Here is a 17469-nt window from a genome sequence, read left to right on the forward strand (position 1 = left end):
TATCTACGAGTCGCGGGGTCATGCGTCAGATCCTTTAATAGCACTCAACCTCTGATTCATGTGGGAAAGATATCAGTTACTTATTTGTGGCGAACAAGAACAGAACAGAACAGAACTGAATTTTATTGAAGACTTGTACATGATACATCGTCATTCATAATAAACAACATATTATGATAATACATTGTCACGTTAACATGATCTTTTAATTCGGAAAATTAAACATGACCCTTATTTTAATCAATTTTTTGGTAAAATTGATTAATAAGTTTATCAAAAGAGGATACGATGCGAAAATCGTGAAGCACAGTGCATGTTTAGTGACTGACCCCTCTACAATTAATAGCTACGCTTTCCTATTTGATGGTGCGATGACTAATAAAGTGTAGGACTCCATGATGCTTTCCTCCTAAATCCTACATACAACGGACGGAGGGAGCTGATTTTTGTCTTACAGTTTTCTTAGTCGTGCCTTTAAAAGTTAGGCTCTTGTTGCTCTGACTTCAGACAAGTTGTTGAGTACATCGGTGTAATTGTACCTTAAATTTACTTTAATGTTTTGTTTTGCTTTATTTATCTGTTACTTTTGCACTAATGTTAGAGCCTTTCTCAGCGGGGATTTTATTTGCATTGTGTTGTTCAACTTTTTGAAGATAGGGTAAGTGCGAGGTTGGCATGCCCTAAACGCGTTTAAACCCCCAGTTTCCCTCTATGTAGGTTACTGACCGTTCCAAGGCGGTGCCCCTATTTTCAACAGGTTGTATTGTCTGTCTTGTATTGTGTGTTGCGTATGTTTTCTTGTTTGTTGTAAGCGTTTTTCCTCCGCCCACTTTTGCCCTCTCCTTTCCCTTGCATTTACGCTATTTTTTGCATCTCGTCCCCTTAATATTTAGTAAGTTTTCGTGGCTCCTCTTTATTTTGGCAGCCGAATCCCAAGACGGTACTTGATTGTTTTTTCCTACTTGTGTGGGTGCGTTTGTAGGCTTGTGGGTCTCTGGCGGTGTCCTGCTGTTTTCTTGTTGCTTGTGCTTGTTCGTTTTTTTTGTGTGTGTGTTGTTCAGTTGATGTTCGTTGTGTGTTTGTCTTTGGTGCATGGGTGTCTGCGCTGTTGTGATTTGCGTTGTAGTGCGGCTGTTTTTGGAGGAACATGGCGTTCCCTTGTGTATTTGTCCTTGTTTAGCTTTTTCCTTCGCCCCCCCCCCCCCCCCCCCCCATTTCGCCCCTTACCATTTCCTTCCCCTTTATCAATAATCAGATTATATTAACATGTACTTATTGAATCTTTGAAGCAACCCCTCTGAAATATTTTTCCATTACAGCTTCTTTTTGTTGTGGGCCTACTGTGTAAATGCGTGGCTCTGGGGCTGTGTTTTTGGTGCTCTGTCCTTCGAGAAATCTACCCTTAAGTTTTATCTTTTAAACATATAATAATAATTATTCAACAAATAGTAATGTTTAATGATGGAGGAAGAACAGTTATAATATAACATTCATAATATATTTTAATAAATATAACAAGTAGGCTTAAATGTTCTATTCTGTTCTATATTAATTTAAAATATGTCCGATTTTATATTATCTTGTAAAACAAGTTATTTTGTCAATTATTGTTAAACAAAATGTAATTACAGTGTCTTTTAATTGAGGGAACGTATTCTTAGAGAGGTGCCTAATGGTAATCAGAAATGTATAACATATCTTCGCATTAAACATCATTACTTTTCGCAGATTGATTTTGGCGCTATTAAAAAGATATCAACTTTTACTATTTATTTCATCAGTTTTAATGCTGCGTTTATACTTAACCACGATGTTCACGATGTCCACGATTTGAGAGAAGCGTGATGAGCGTGGGGCCTGTGGGATCGAATCGTGGTGATCTTGAGGGAACTTGGTAGAATCGTGATGATCGTAAGGATCCTGACAAAAGTTTTGACAGTCAAAACTTTTGCCACGATTATCCCGATTTATCTTAGACCTTAAGAGAGCGCGACAGAACGTGGAAATCGTTGCAGAGCGTAATGCAGCTTAACAGATCTTAACGTAGCGCATCAGATCTCCATCGTATGGGGATCTTGGTGAACTTGGAAACACGATTTTAAGTTCACTAGATCTTGAGGCATCTTAACATAGTTGACGTTGGAGCCAACACTTCACGCCTTAGTTCTGTGTTGAAAAGTTGAGGGTATTGTTCCAGTTGGTGCCTTCGGTTTCCACTTAACTATGGTCTCACTCAGCAGGTCTTAGATTTTCTATTTCTTCTTCTCCTTCCTCTCCCTTCTGTCCTGCCATGTTCCGTCCCTTATTGCTGGTGCCGACGAGTAACTGTTAATATAGGCATACACGAAAATTGCAAATTCAGCATATTGTTCAGCTCTGATGCATAGCCCGTTCCTCTTTGGAATCTCTGCAGAGAATGAGAGGATGACCCATGCCACCTATTTATACTTTAATCGTGCTGAAAACTTGACAATCTTGGTCAAATCGTGGCCATAAATCGGAGGAGAGATTAACAAAACGTGATAACGTGAGGGATCTAAACAGAACGTGATAAAACGTGATAGCAATTTGTGGATATCGTAAGAGAACTTCAGAAAACGTGATAAAAATCATGGCAGATCTCGATCAGAATCGTAATGGTTTCGTAATAAAACGCTGCAGGTAGTAAAAAAACGTACTGAGAGCGTAAGAAAGCGTAGGAAGGTGTAGTAATACAAAATTCGTGCAATAAATCGTGGAGCTCCGAGCTTTTCTTTAAATCGTGGACATCGTGGACATAGTGGCTAAGTGTAAACGCAGCATAAGTAAAGTTAAATATTGTGCGTATGAAATATTTATGCCAATAAAATTTATAGTCAACTTACCTTGAAATATCTAGAAAGGTTATTTTTCGTTAGTAGAGAAGTTATTTCTCGGATATAAGTATCTACATACACTATTATTAGAATGGTGAAATAGTTCAAATAGGAGGATAATGAATGTAGTTTAAAGCTTATTTTCGCACTCTTTAAGTTATTTTCGTATTCGAATTTGACGCAAGTAAATTAATATACTGGTGATGTGTTTATATATTGGTGAAAGATCATTTATCTTTCGCTTGAAAATGTGTATTTACAGGATAAATATATAAACGAAATGATGTAACATATTTTCGTTTATATATTGATCCTGTTTTGGACTTTCGGCGAATCAATTTTATAAAGGTACTAAAGGTATTAATCATAAAGTAACCACTTTTTAGCCATCTACCCATTTATCATTTCAAAGCAGTAATTCACTTCAAATGCAAGGAAATAAAAGAAGGTATGTTTTGGGTAATTGTTGTTTCCGGTAATTGATCCGCTCATTAGTACGGCTCACTAAACTTTTGATTGGCTGAACGATTCTCGGTTCGCGTCACGTTTATGTATTATTTGATTGGTCAATTATAAGATTAACTGTTCGTGAACAGTTAGAGTAACGACCGTTTATAAACGAGAATGCACGGAAATTTATCGCAAGTGCCACTGTAACTAATATATAACGAACAAACTATTTTAAATCATGTTGCTAAACCTAGTTTCGTTTCATCTTAATCGTTTGGGGATTTGTTTGAAGTTCAAAGAGTTAGATAAAAATTGGTCTTAAACATGCCGTCTTATGTCGGTATGACTTGTGTATCATCAAAATAATTAAGAATTATAATTATACAAAAAGCAAATTTGATGGATTGGCTAAGCTGCTGTTTACAGATACGGACAATCTTTGCTATAAACTAATAACAGAAATGGTTTATGAAGAGTTTTATAAAAATAAAGACATGTTTGACGATAGTGACTATCCTTCTCATTCCGAATTTTACTTAGATGAAAATATAAGTTTGATAGAAAATATGAAGTATAAAGCTGCTGGTATTCCAATTACAGCGTTTGTCGGGTTAAGCAGTAAAAGTTACTCATACCCTTTAGACAACTCTTCGATAACAAAAAATCCAGGATATATCGAAGTCTGTCATTAAAAAAAAAAAAAATAACAATTGATGATAACCGTAATGTTTTGTTTAATAAACAATAGAAGCAAAACAAACATAGACCTATTCGATCGGATAAATATGCTCTCAAAACATGTAGGTCTCTCTTGTTTAAAAAATATGATAAAAAATATATTTTAAAAGACGGGATTTCAACTCATATATAATCCGGCTATATAACAAGTTAGAATGTGTTTTCAAAACAAATAACTTTCAAACATGAACACAAGTAGTATATACATTGTTTTAGCGGGTCCGACTTCTGCAGTACCCGTAAGAATGACACAGTCTATATACTACTCCCTCGAGCGCCACACGTAGCAGAACTCATAATTTGTACATGTTACAAGTACTAGAAAACGTATACAAGTGGCAGGAAGTAAAATTGTTGCACACTTACTTCGAGGGAGTAATATGGTTGAAAACTTGCAAAATGATAGATATTTGCAAAATTCATTTTTTACTCAGATAAGTGCGTTTATATGGTAATTCAAACCCTACGATAAACTTCGTTTTGCATTTCAGCGCCGTAGATTTCGAATTGTCGAAGTAGAAACTATTAAATGGTTATGCTATAACTTCTGCAAATATCCGTTATTTTCTAAGTTTGTAACCATATTGCTTGTAGACATAAAAAATACATGCGCATAACCGGTAAAGTTCAACATACCATAGAAACACACAACAAACGAACGTGCGAGAACTTTAGCAATGTCCGCCATTCTGTAAGTTTGCAGCCATTTTCCTCGCTTGAAGTAAGTGTGCAATTATTTCACGTCTTGTCCCTTGGTATAAGGGCATTCGCATATGTATTCATACGTTAGTGTATATGAAACTTGCAATGATACACACAATAAAATTCCATGAAAAGCGGCGTATGATCTCAGAACTTCAATGAGAATATTACCTATTCATTAAAATCTAAACTACGTTTTAAGTCATGCAAAAATCTATCTACAACACCTTCATATGAAAACCTAGGTATGCTGGTTGAAATGGGTCGACGTGTGAGAGGAGGTTCCGAAGATTTTCCATAATAACATAGGTGTCAGTATCGCATTTTAATATCCAATCAAAACTGCCTTTATAGGCTCTATACACATATTTAAACGCATGACGCATCTTCATTGTCAGGTGACGTCTCTCCTCTGGAACCGGAACATTTAAAATTGTTTCAGCTATTTGTGGATTGTTCGTCTGCCCTTGAAAAACAGAAGAGAAAAAAAGAGAAAAAAGATAAAAAAAAAAAAAATATACAAAACAAGTTAAAGCATAGCAAAAGTTCCTTCTAGGGCACATCTATATAAATATATAATGATCATCTTGTAAAAGTTTGGTTGCAATATCTGTTTTATACTGCCAAAAATGTCAAGTAGGTATTTACGCTAGTTATTATACAACATAAATTGTTAAATCCAACAACAAATTAAATCTGTTACCACTTTCAGTTGAGTAAATACGGCAATAAGACATTGACCCGGTCAATCCGTTATGATTCGATGCGTGAATTTGTTGCACATAATTAGAGTAATAATTAGTAATGAAAAAGTTACAATACAAGCTATTTATAGTAACAACAAAGGGAAGTAATTCTAAAGAAGGGACCTGCGCATGACACTTCATCTCATGATGGTGTACAATTGTGCCAAGTTACATCAAAATCCCTCCATGCATGAAGAAGAAATCTTTCGGACAAAGTCATTCTTGTATCTGACCTTTGGCCTCTAAGTGTGACCTTGACCTTAGACCTAGGGACCTGGTTCTTTCGCATGACACTCCATCTCGTGGTAATGAAATTATATCAAAATGCATGAAAAAGAAATGCTCCGGACAAACTTTTCATTCTTGTATCCTTTGACCTCTAAGTGTGACCTTAACCTTAGACCTAAGGACCTGGTTCTTGCGCTCCGTCTCATGATGGTGAACTATTGTGCTAAGTAACATCAAAATCCCTCTATTCATAAAGAAGATAAAGTCTGTGGACGCCGCCCGCCCAAACCCGCCCGCCCGTCCGCCCATACGCCCGCCCGCCAGGTCGTATAAAAACACACGGCTCAATTTAGGACCGAATGATCTGTAGATCTGTGGTCTCCTTATTGAGTTCTGCAAACGGAATCTCTTTGAGTTGAAAATGACTTACCATTGATGAAAAGGTACTTATCACAACGTTTTGCCCACGTGTTTTCTATTGCTGCCATCTGCCTGCTTTTATATGCTGATGCTAAGATGAGGCAGAGTACACGAATAGTACTTTTACTGTTATTAGTGCATTTCAATGATGGTTTTGCATAGTAGCCTATTCCTGAAATTCATAAATAGCAACTGTATCAGTCAAGCAATCTAATGTATAAACATGAAAGATTAGAATCTATTAAATTATCCATAGAAACATTGACGGCAGCTAGGCAAAATATAGCAAACTAACGCCTTTTAGTCTGATCATTATAAGTTATAAAATTGACAAAATCCCTCATGCCCCTGATCCGATTGGCACAGAAAAAAATCACTGAAATGAGTAAAAGTGCATGAAGATATACACTAAAGAACTTTATCCTTACATGGAAATCATTTCATTTTGCAGTTCGTAATAAAATGTTTTGATATTCACGTGTCATTATTTATCAGATACGGTCCATTATGTTAGCTGTTTTGTTATTTAAACGTGACAGATGTCGTCGGTACACGTTTAGCTTAAGCTGTGATTCCCGATATACTAAACTCATAGCGCGCATTTACAACGGAAAATTATTATTATATACTGATGTCGTGTTATTCGCTATGTGTGCGTCCCCGAAATTACAATGGAAAGACCGTGGCTCTTAGTTTGTACATTTGACACCACTGTGTGAACGCTTTAAATTACGTCGCTCACGTTGGCGATTTTAACGTAATCACCATTTCATAAATAGGAGAATTGGTCAGCTAACTTATCTTTTAGCGAAGAAATGGCTTTATTGGTTATCTTATCATGTTTTTCAAAGACAACAACCGTATTTTTACGTATACGAATCAAACTTATCCAAAGTGAGCTTTATGAGCGGTAGTCGTGCTTCTTTTAAACACTTAAAAAGTACAAAATTGATATCCAATTTATAATGTTCTTTTTATAATAATATGCATTCTTGGATCTAATTTTCAAAATTCATAAAACGGGATACTTTGAAAATCCTTAACTGTTTTACAGCTGGCACAAGGCAGTTACAGACAGTTGTTGCGAAAGTTAATAAAAAAGCTTAAAAATGCAGACAGTACAGAATGCACCCTTGCAAAATAATATCACACTCGAGTCTGTCAGGATAAAATGTACAACATTCAATTCCCTTTATCACCGAATTGACTGTCTCAACTGTAACTATAAACAAATGAGCTATTAAGAACATTTATTTTTAAGTATTCCTTTTTTTGTTTTTCCAATTTTCATTTCACTTCAGTACATTGACATTATGGTAATATATACATGATCATTATATGGATACATTACTTATTAACATTATATGTTTTAATATTACATATTTATCCATGTAATTCAACATAGTAAGAGAAAAAAAGTATACATTTAGTGCATAATATCAATCCCTGAAATGTTTTTCAAATATTGATGAATGGATGGAAAAAGATAAATGAATGATGAGATGATGGAGTGTCCTTTATAGAAACAAAAGTTGTCTGTAAGACTTCCAATGCTCGACTATTCGAATTATTGTCCAAAAGCAGGAAAATGCTACCTTAAGTGTCAGAATATCTATAAAGTTTCAATCCAGTACCTGCAGGTGTGAAGTTTCAATTTAAAATCTGCATTTGTTCTGCAGGTGTGACTTGCCCGCAAAATCTTAATAACCAGAATTCGGAAGTCATAAAGGGGGCATAATCTGCTAAATATACATGTCAGAGTTGTGAAATCTGACCCAATGTGTTTGGTTATTGATCCAGAAAATTAAACAAAAATAAGTTTAAAATATAGAATTAAGTTGTGACGTTGATGTTAGGGTGAGTAGAATAGCTGGACTATTCTTCGAAAGGGCATAAGCGGTACGTATTTGAAAAAAAAAAGAGAAAAAAATATCACGTTTGGATTAAGTAAAAAAGAAAAATAAAAGGAAAAAATTGTTTTAAGAAGGAAGAAGAATTCAAAAAAAAAGAACTGTTCTGCTCAATCAAAAAGTCTCTATTGATCTACATCACCATGAAATTCAGTCCATTTTGAATGGTATACATCTAACTTATCCTTCAAACAAGCAACAATATATTCGATATTAATTCGTTTCTCAAGATAAAGCTTAAATAAATTAAAAGTCGGAGGTGTTTTACTATATTTACTTCTAAAAATGAAGTATTTTGCAAGAATAAGAATATAAGTAATAACACTTTTCCTATTTCTCCTAGTATTTACAAAGAAACCCAAAGATAGTTTGAAAGTCTAGTGGGGTGTTTAATAGATTTTTCATACTAAGATAACTTCCTATATCGCTCCAGAACTTTTGGATCAATTGACATTCCCAGAACATGTGAATATATGTTTCTGAAGACATTGAGCGCAAGTCGCATAAATTTGATGGGGCTAGTTTGCACTTAAATAGAAAAGCATTGTTGGGTACTATTTTCATCAGATATTTTTATTGGAATGCTCTAAGCTTAGTACCAACTGGACAAAATATAGAGTTAGTAAAAATTTTCTTCCAGTTAACACTATTTGTGTGAAATAATATTTCCCACTTTTCCTTTTGTTTTATTGGTTGTATTTTGTTTTTAAGTTCCAACTTATACAGCATTTTATTTACTTTTGTAACTTCATAAATTTTTTCGATAAGGTAATTTGGTTCTTTTACTTCATTTAAATTTTCTAATATAAGCTTGTTTTTCCAACACTTTTTCAATGACTTTACTATTTGATAGTACCGTAAATAGTCGCCGTTAGGAATATCATAAACAAATTGCAAGAAATCAAACTATCAAAGATAATAATATCAGTGATTGTTTTTATATTTCCAATTTTGTGCAAAATTTTTAAAAATAAAATGACAAACGAAAAAATACAAGAAATAAACGTCAAAATTTAGGCAGATACATTTATTTTGCCTTCTTATGTGTGATTATATATAAATATCCTTATAATGTGAATGTAAACAAGAGGGTACAGTAAAACAAATAGTAATACTAATTAATTCAAATATATTTTATTAAAATATCACTTCACATAAATTGATACTCATAATACTATTGTTTCCTAGTGCCTGTCCTGAACCGCTTCAACATACTTAAGATTTTTTGCCGTTTTCTTGGGAGCACACATCATATTTGCATTGAATCCTGAAAACAATATTATGAATATCATTTTTTAAATTGTTTACACATGAAAAAGAAGTTCTTTGTTTCTTGACGTCGAATTAATTTTGAGAAGGAAATACATTGACCTATATTCTCTTTCTTAATCTGAAAAAAATGTTATATAATTATGAAGGAATCTGTAATATCGAAAATAAACATCCTTGCCTCTAGACAACTCTAGCAATCGAAACATTATTTTTACTCATATTTTTTATTTTCTTACCAATTACCAGTTTTAAATGAGAAAATATACAAGTATAAATTCCTACATTTGATCGGTATTTTAAATGCACATAAATCATAAATTATGTATTTTGCTAAATATTAACGTACTGATGTGACTTCAACCGTGTACTGATGCGATTTCAACTGTAGTTGATACATACTATTTGAAGAAGTTAAATAACTATTGATGATTCAAATATAAACATTTTACATGTTTCAGATGTTCTTCTAATAGAAAGAAATAGATAGGTGCAGACTTATTACTTGATCATTCTAAATGATAAAATGGCAGTGATTGGCCGACGATGGGCGACAGTCGGATAATTTTCGGCCGACTTCACTTTTCCCTGAGCGATTAATTACTTGGCAACCAAAACGGATAATTAAGGTGTTTCTGACCTTTGTCTTTCTGGTATTACGGTTCTTTGGGGCAATTAAGCCAAGGAAACTTCTCTTCTGCAAAAAATGCTTCCAACACGTTTGTTGAAAATGTCTCGGAAAAACTCGAAGTCATCTGTGATCACCCAGATTTTGGAAGGTATTTGGCTTTTACAAAATTAAGCAGGGGAAACCATCAGCACAACTTCTGGACATAAGTAGGGTTGTATGCAAAGCATGTCGTAAGACTTACGCAAACAAAAGTATTTTTAATTTTGTGAGATTGAAATAATTGCAGCAGTTAACTAAGAATTAATAAATCTTTGTTTTCTTTCTTTTCTTTTGCTGAACTCCAAATAATTTTTAATTTAATAACACAATATCACTGGATTGATACTGTCTGTCTGCACCCTGGTGGAATTTAGACAGAACCTGATTTAAAGTTTACTATGCTCACAAAATTAATATTGTTTGTGTGTTGGGGGGGGGGGGGTTTAATGCTGTTAACTTCCTTATGTTAATGGAGTGTCTTTGCATATAACATACAGTAGAAATAGGCTATTTAATTTCTTTGTGGTTCATTTCTTAAGTAATGATATAAAATATATATTGTTATTGTTCATAACCAAGTTAAAGGTGAACTTATAGATATGCAATTAAAATAACCGATTATGTCCGGTTAATCGCATCGGCTGGCTTGTCCTATTATGCCGATTAATCGGTTGGAAAATCTAACCAATTTGCTCATGAATATAAAATGGCTAAGGCAAATATTATATATGTCTCAGATAATAAAACATATTTCCAAAGGCTTAGGTAGGATTTATATATTAGGCAGATTGCTCCCAATGTTTGAAAAATAAAAAGATCTATAACAGTGTTAAAAATCGACAGTTTTCATTAAACTTAACTTTAAACTGCCGAACTGTATCGTTTTTAATATTAATGCATTCTCAGTATTGATGTAAAATGAGTTCAAAGTCATTTCGTGTTAAAATTGCTGAATTCGGCCATTTCAGACTCAAAATTCGCTTAGTAGCAACCCTTGCTTTGATTAATAATTTAAAAAGCTTTTTCATTTGTAAATTCCATTTAATATTTTCCTAACCAGAAATCAAAGCAAGGGTTGCTAATAAACGAATTTTGGAAAAAAATGTAATAATTGTCTGACCTTTCTCACGTATTCTAGTAGTCTCCCTTAAAGCTAGGTGTTCGTTGCCACTCAATATTAAAGGTGGTGCCAATGTCAACATGTGGATGTGAAAACGAAAGTAGATTATTTATTATGTTTACCCTTGTACGTGGAATTTATAAGGTAAGTATAATAAAGACATTGTGTTTTGTTAGATAAAGTACAAGGATATTCATTCGATTCTCTTTCAATGGAAATCGAGCAGAATTATTGACACACAATTGTGGTAACGTCAATGGTACAGTTATCTGTGACACTGACAGTGACACTCCAGTAACTTGCAATAGTGAATAGAGATATTCAACATTTATGTATTTTCGAACGATTCATTTCAACACTTAATTAGTTTCGAACATACCTAGTAGCCGGACGATGTTACTGTAGTCAACAAAAATAATGACATAAGTTCAAAAATTAAATGGACTTGAAACAGGAGGAACCGTGATTTGGTCATAACTCTTTACTTTGATAGGACTGCAAAAGAAAAAATATCTACTAAAACAGTGTTTACATTTTGCATCATTTTTCTGAATTGTTTACAACAGTAGATTCAGCTTAATGAAAGGTGTGTATTCACTGAATACATGCATATATAAATATTTCATATTTACTAGAAATAGTGACGAAGAAATTTGACAAATACAAGCAAGGAAATATTGTTCATTGATTATCAAGTTATGGATTTTTTTTTGTCCTTCACAAATGAGACAAATCCTTCAGATATGAAAGAATGTTTCACTGTCTACTTTTGCAATTGTAAGGGCTAGTAATGTAGTTTTTTATTATCATTATTATTGATGTCTTGCACTAATCAGTGTTGTTTTTATATTGTATTTAAGGTCACGGTATATATTGAGATGATTATTTATTGATTTTCAACTGGTCGGTGGTCAATAAGGTTTGTAGACAATTGTAAAATTTTCCTTACACACTTTTTCTTATCATAAAGGCTTTCTAAGTTAATCTCCACAGTTCTTAACATCTATCTTCTTTGTTTCTACTGAAGGCATAAACACTTTAAAATATATTCTTCATATCAAAGGTTGCAGTGTGTTACAAGATCTTTTCGAAATTTCTGTGACCTATATTTTCCAGAATAAAAAGAACTGTTTGTCATGTTTATGCAAGAGTAACGTCAGATTAACTATAACACCCAAAATAATGTTGTGGTGTTAGACTTTATATGTTCTCATGACACATTCTGTACAATGAAATAGCAGCCGCTGTGGAATGCCAGTCATTTACATGAACCTGCCAATACATTACCTTTTAATTCAAGAAAATTGATTTGAAATTAATTTTGTGGCTATATATCTATAAACCTGAGGCCATATTCATAAAGCTCCTAAGATTTTTTTCTTCTAAAACATTGAATATTTTCTTGTATTTTCATCTGAAATCTATATTTTCATCTAAGATTAAATGTAAAATTTTATTCAATGAATATTAAAAGATGTTCAGTCATATTTTGCAAAAAAATGTTAATAATATTGCAATGGATTTGCCTATGTAGTGTGATGAATGCTGCTTATATGAAGGATTGTTTTTCATTCTAAGCATTGAAAGTGTTAGAGACTTGAGAAATATTTTCTAATTTAAACTATGAGAAACAGTATGGATGTGACCTCTGTAATTAAATAATTAATGAATCGCACAGTTATGCATATTGGTTATGTCATAAATTATTCTTTGACTTTTTTATTTCAGAGAGTATAAATGTGCGTCTTGAAACATTAAATGCCACAAAACAACCAGTATGATAAGAATGTAATTTAGAACTCTTTTTCTTGTCTTTCACAAAAGATAATAGGTAAGTGTAGATTTCTCGGAAGAACAGAGCACCTAAAACACTGCCTCAGAGTCACGCATTAGCAAAGTAGGCCAACAACAAAAAGAAGAAGTAATGGAAAATTATTACAGACGGGTTGCTTCAAACATGTAACAAGTACATATTACTTTATTTGAAATATAGATAGAGGGTGAGGAAGTGGTAAAATGATGGGATGGTTGGTGGGAAGGAATTTGAAGAGGAAAGAAGAAGAAGGATGAAAATACAAAGGGGATGCTGCGTTCCTTAATAACAGTCACACTACAGCGTAAGCGCAGACATTCGTGTACTACAATCAAACACACAACCACACCCAACTAAATAGCATAGAAAACAGTAGGGAACCGTCTTAACTCACAATCACACAAACGCACCCACATAAGCAGGAACAAACAACCATTGTGTACCTCCTTAGGATTCCGTCAACCTGAATAAAGGGGAGCCACGAAAACTAACTCAAAGTAAAGGGGAAGGGATTCAAAAAATAGCGAAATGCAAGGGGAAAGGAGGGGGGGGGGGGCAATAGGGAGTGTAAGGAGGAGGAAAAACACATACAACAAACAAGAAAACAGACAGAAAACCAGTTGAAAATAGGGGCACCGCCTTGGAAGGGCAAGTAACCTATATAAAGTAAACTGGGGCGTTTAAACGCGTTTAGGGCATACCAATCTCTTACCCTATTTTCAACAAGTTAGACAACACATTGTATATAACATCCCCGCTGGTACAGGCTCTAATATTAGCACAAAAATAACAAATTAATAAAGTAAAACATAAAAATAAGGTAAATCTAAGGTATAATTTCACCAGTGTACTCAACAACTTGTCCGAAGTCAGAGCACCAAGAGCCTAACTTTTAAGATCACGACTAAGAAAACTGCCAGACAAAAATCAACTCCCTCCGTCCATTGTATGTAGGATTTAGGAGAAGAGCATCATGGAGTCTTATACTTTATAAGTCATCGCACCATCAAATAGGAAAGCGTAGCGATTAATTGTAGAGGAGTCAATTATTTAACATGCACTGTTCTTCACGATTTCCGCACAGTATCCTCTTTTGATAAACTTTTTAACCCCTGTTGAAAGCTTTTCGTAGCTTATGATAACGGTAACCCTGTTGTAACAATTTCTTGATGATATGAAGATTTCTTTCATTAAAATCATCTATTCTTGAGAAAGATCTTGCAAAACGAATAAGTCCATGGAACAGCAGAATACATATAACATTGTATAGTATTTCTTACTTGTATCTGAGGCCATAATAAATTCATTGCTAGATTATTTTTTCTTCACAAGTGGATGGGGGATTTTTTCAGATCAGATATATATTTTTTGCTTAAATGAGGAATTAAAGAGAAAAAAAATGACACGTAATAGTTATTTTGTTAAATGGGTTTGATTATAAGCAAAAATTACTGGAAAAAAAACACATTTATTACATTCTTTATAGAAATATTTCATAGATGATCTTAGGAATTAATCTTTGTAGGTGGGAATGAAATAGTGGGAGTGGATGATAATCTAACAATGAATAGAGTGTTGCCTTACATATATAAATCAATATATATTTACTGACAATAAATATTGATAACGTATGATGCAGCTACATGTTAAATATATATTCGTTTTAAATGGTGATTTATTATGAGAAAAAAAACTGATATAAAAAGTCTAGAGTCTTCTAGTAAGCTGCATAACTGTGTTTGGAACTGGCTCCATATTTACTTTCTTTTGAAGTCATAACTTTTCTTTATATGAAATATTCGAGTATCACAAATAAATGAATTCTAATGTTTATTGTGTTCGCAACATAAAATGCATTGCATTATATTTGGCCTTCAATATTTGGAAAGGGAAGGCAATATAAGGAATTTATGATTATACACGAAGTATGGAGAAGACTGAAAGCAGTAACTGATCAATAATAGCAGAATGCTTTAGCTTAATTCTGATTGCAAAAATAGTAAATGAACTCTTTCTTTAAGGTGCCAGTAGGTTAAATGTCAATATCAGAGTGACCCTAGTACTTAAATGTTTTATCATCCAAAGTTGATAATACTTATGCCCGTGGTTATCAGGCTTTAAAAAATAATAGATGAATAATTTGGGTCAGAAGATCAAAGATAAAGGTCACAGTGACAATTAGACAGACAGTGATTCAGGTTATATAAGCTGGAGAACACTTTGAAATATTATGGTCATCCAGCATGATAACACGAGTGCCTATGTTCAGTAGATGACCACTATAGTGTTTTGACACATAGTTCAAAGTTCAAAATCAAACCATACTGAAAATAAATGTTAGTAACATGTCCAGTCACCACTGACAGACCATCATGGGAGACATATAACTTTGTCTTTTTCTGTTGCCATTGCTATGAGACCAGTTCTTAAAATGGCCCTCTTCGAAATTGTGCAGTTTCTACTTATTTTTCTCCAGTAATAGTATTCCAACCTTTGACACCAACATTTTCACTAATGCCATGGCAATGACATATATTTATACCTTTTTCGCATGCAAAACAAAGTGAATAAATGAAACCATATTATCAACGATAACAGTTTTATCTTTATAATTAAGTTGTGACAACAAATGATGAAAACTTACTTATCAAATTGATTACCGAAATCACCTGTTACACATGGCAACTGAAAGGCTTTTTCCAGCTTCTTTTAAGGAGCATTATGAATTGTCAATAGTAACAGTGATCAGCACTTAAATGTCCAAAAATTAAAATATTGGAGCCACAATATGCAACAAAGTTAAAAAAATGCTAAATTTTAGCCGTGTTGCCATGGTAACCAACAGTGAAAGTACATTTTTTATATTTACAAATATACCAGACCAAGAACTCTTCCTCTGTAATTGATTTTAAATTGTACTTTGAAACGTTAACAAAAAAAAAACAATAGAATATTGATTTTAGAAATTTTTAGTTTCAGGATTCCAAAGAGTTATTTCCTTTAGTTAGGACTGTTTCTATGACAATTTTGTTATCGGATAATGCATGTTTGAATAGCCTGGTGGGTGTATATTGATTTTGTGATTAAACATTTGTAACAGTAATCATTTATCATTTTGTTTGTCCAATTTATTTAAGTATACCCCATGATACGCTAATGCTTTCTTTCACAACAGCACATAATACAAACATCATATTTTTCATAACCAGTTGTCCTTGCAGATTTTAATGTTTATTTTTGAAAAAAAACATGCATTTTTGGAGAAAAAGGCATATATTTTATCATCATTTTGGTGGTGGCAAAAATCGGCCCAAATCCTCCGTACCCCTTTGACATTTAGTAATGGGAAGTCATGATCAAGTCAAAATTTAATTTTCTTTTAAAGTGTCTATAGAAAAAAAATGCAATTAATCAATCAGATATAAATATTAGACATTATAATTAAAGATTAAATAGTTTAAAGAATATATAAAAAAAAACTTCACGTATCTGCAACAGATACACAGAGAAAACCGAAAAAGCACCAAACATCCAAGATGCGAAATTTTCCAATGATCTTACACCATCTGTATTTTTTTAATATATTGTATATATCTTTAAATTGAAGAAGCTTATTAAAACGTATTAAAGCAAAACAAGTTTTGACAAGACTGAGCTAGTCTTTTTTATTTATATTTATTTATCAGTTGATACATACCGAATTCAGTTGTCTGTAAATAGAATATGATTACTGAATTTCCATGAAGCTGATCTCTTTTTGGTCTTTAACTAGCGGTTGTGGTATGGCTTCTGTCTCAGTTTCACGCACTTTCGTTGTCACAAAAACTTCGGTTTTATACAAAACGCCTCTTTATGTGTTATGAACATGTCTTTCCCTCTTATGCTTTACTTTATTATCATTTTGTTCTGATACCTCATTTTTCAATATAAACTTGGCCTAGCTTTGAGACATCATGTCAATAAGTTATTTATCACTGCATAAGTTTTGGAATTTAATACAAAATTAATTGTAATTTAAAGTGCATCTATATTTTGAATGTAATTGCATTAAAGAAAAGTTAAAGCTAATTAGATTTCAAAATTGTCCTTGAAGTTACTTTGTGTTTATTTTTTCATGAAATTCCTAAATTTCCTTTGCATTTAAATTTCTCATAAATATTATGAAATTCTGACTTGATTATAATTTTAGGACAATAAATCTGCTGATATTTGAATTTAGTCGATCTTCATGCAAGTAAATTTTATATAGCACTGATCAAATTTAACACTATGTGTACATAATCAGAAATTTAATTTACCAAAATTTCACAAAATCTGAAATTTAATGACATTTCAAGACAATATTTCCGGCAATTTATATGAATTCAGTGGAATATCATGCAAGTAAACTTTGAATGTATTTGATCAACTTTAACAAACTGTTTGTATAAAAAGAAATTTAAATAACCAAAATTTCATATAATCCCAAAATTAATGAACTGACATGAACCAGATGATGTAAATGAATTTAGAGTCTTCACACAAGTAAATGTGAAGGTTTGTCTGTCC

At 32.9% G+C, this 17469-nt stretch overlaps 1 protein-coding gene across 1 annotated transcript in view; it reads right to left on the reverse strand.

Moving 5' to 3' along the window:
• LOC128554586 (glycoprotein-N-acetylgalactosamine 3-beta-galactosyltransferase 1-like) overlaps positions 1–17469 on the reverse strand; it is a 36879-nt gene that overhangs the window by 12733 nt on the left and 6677 nt on the right. The window contains exons 2-3 of the mRNA XM_053535852.1: positions 6150–6311; positions 4973–5211 (exon numbers count right to left, since the gene is read on the reverse strand). Coding sequence (XP_053391827.1) covers positions 4973–5211; positions 6150–6311 — 401 coding nt within the window. The remainder of the gene's footprint in view (positions 1–4972; positions 5212–6149; positions 6312–17469) is intronic.

The sequence above is a fragment of the Mercenaria mercenaria genome, unplaced genomic scaffold (genome assembly GCF_021730395.1).
Source record: "Mercenaria mercenaria strain notata unplaced genomic scaffold, MADL_Memer_1 contig_548, whole genome shotgun sequence".
In the NCBI taxonomy this organism is placed as follows: Eukaryota; Metazoa; Mollusca; class Bivalvia; order Venerida; family Veneridae; genus Mercenaria; species Mercenaria mercenaria.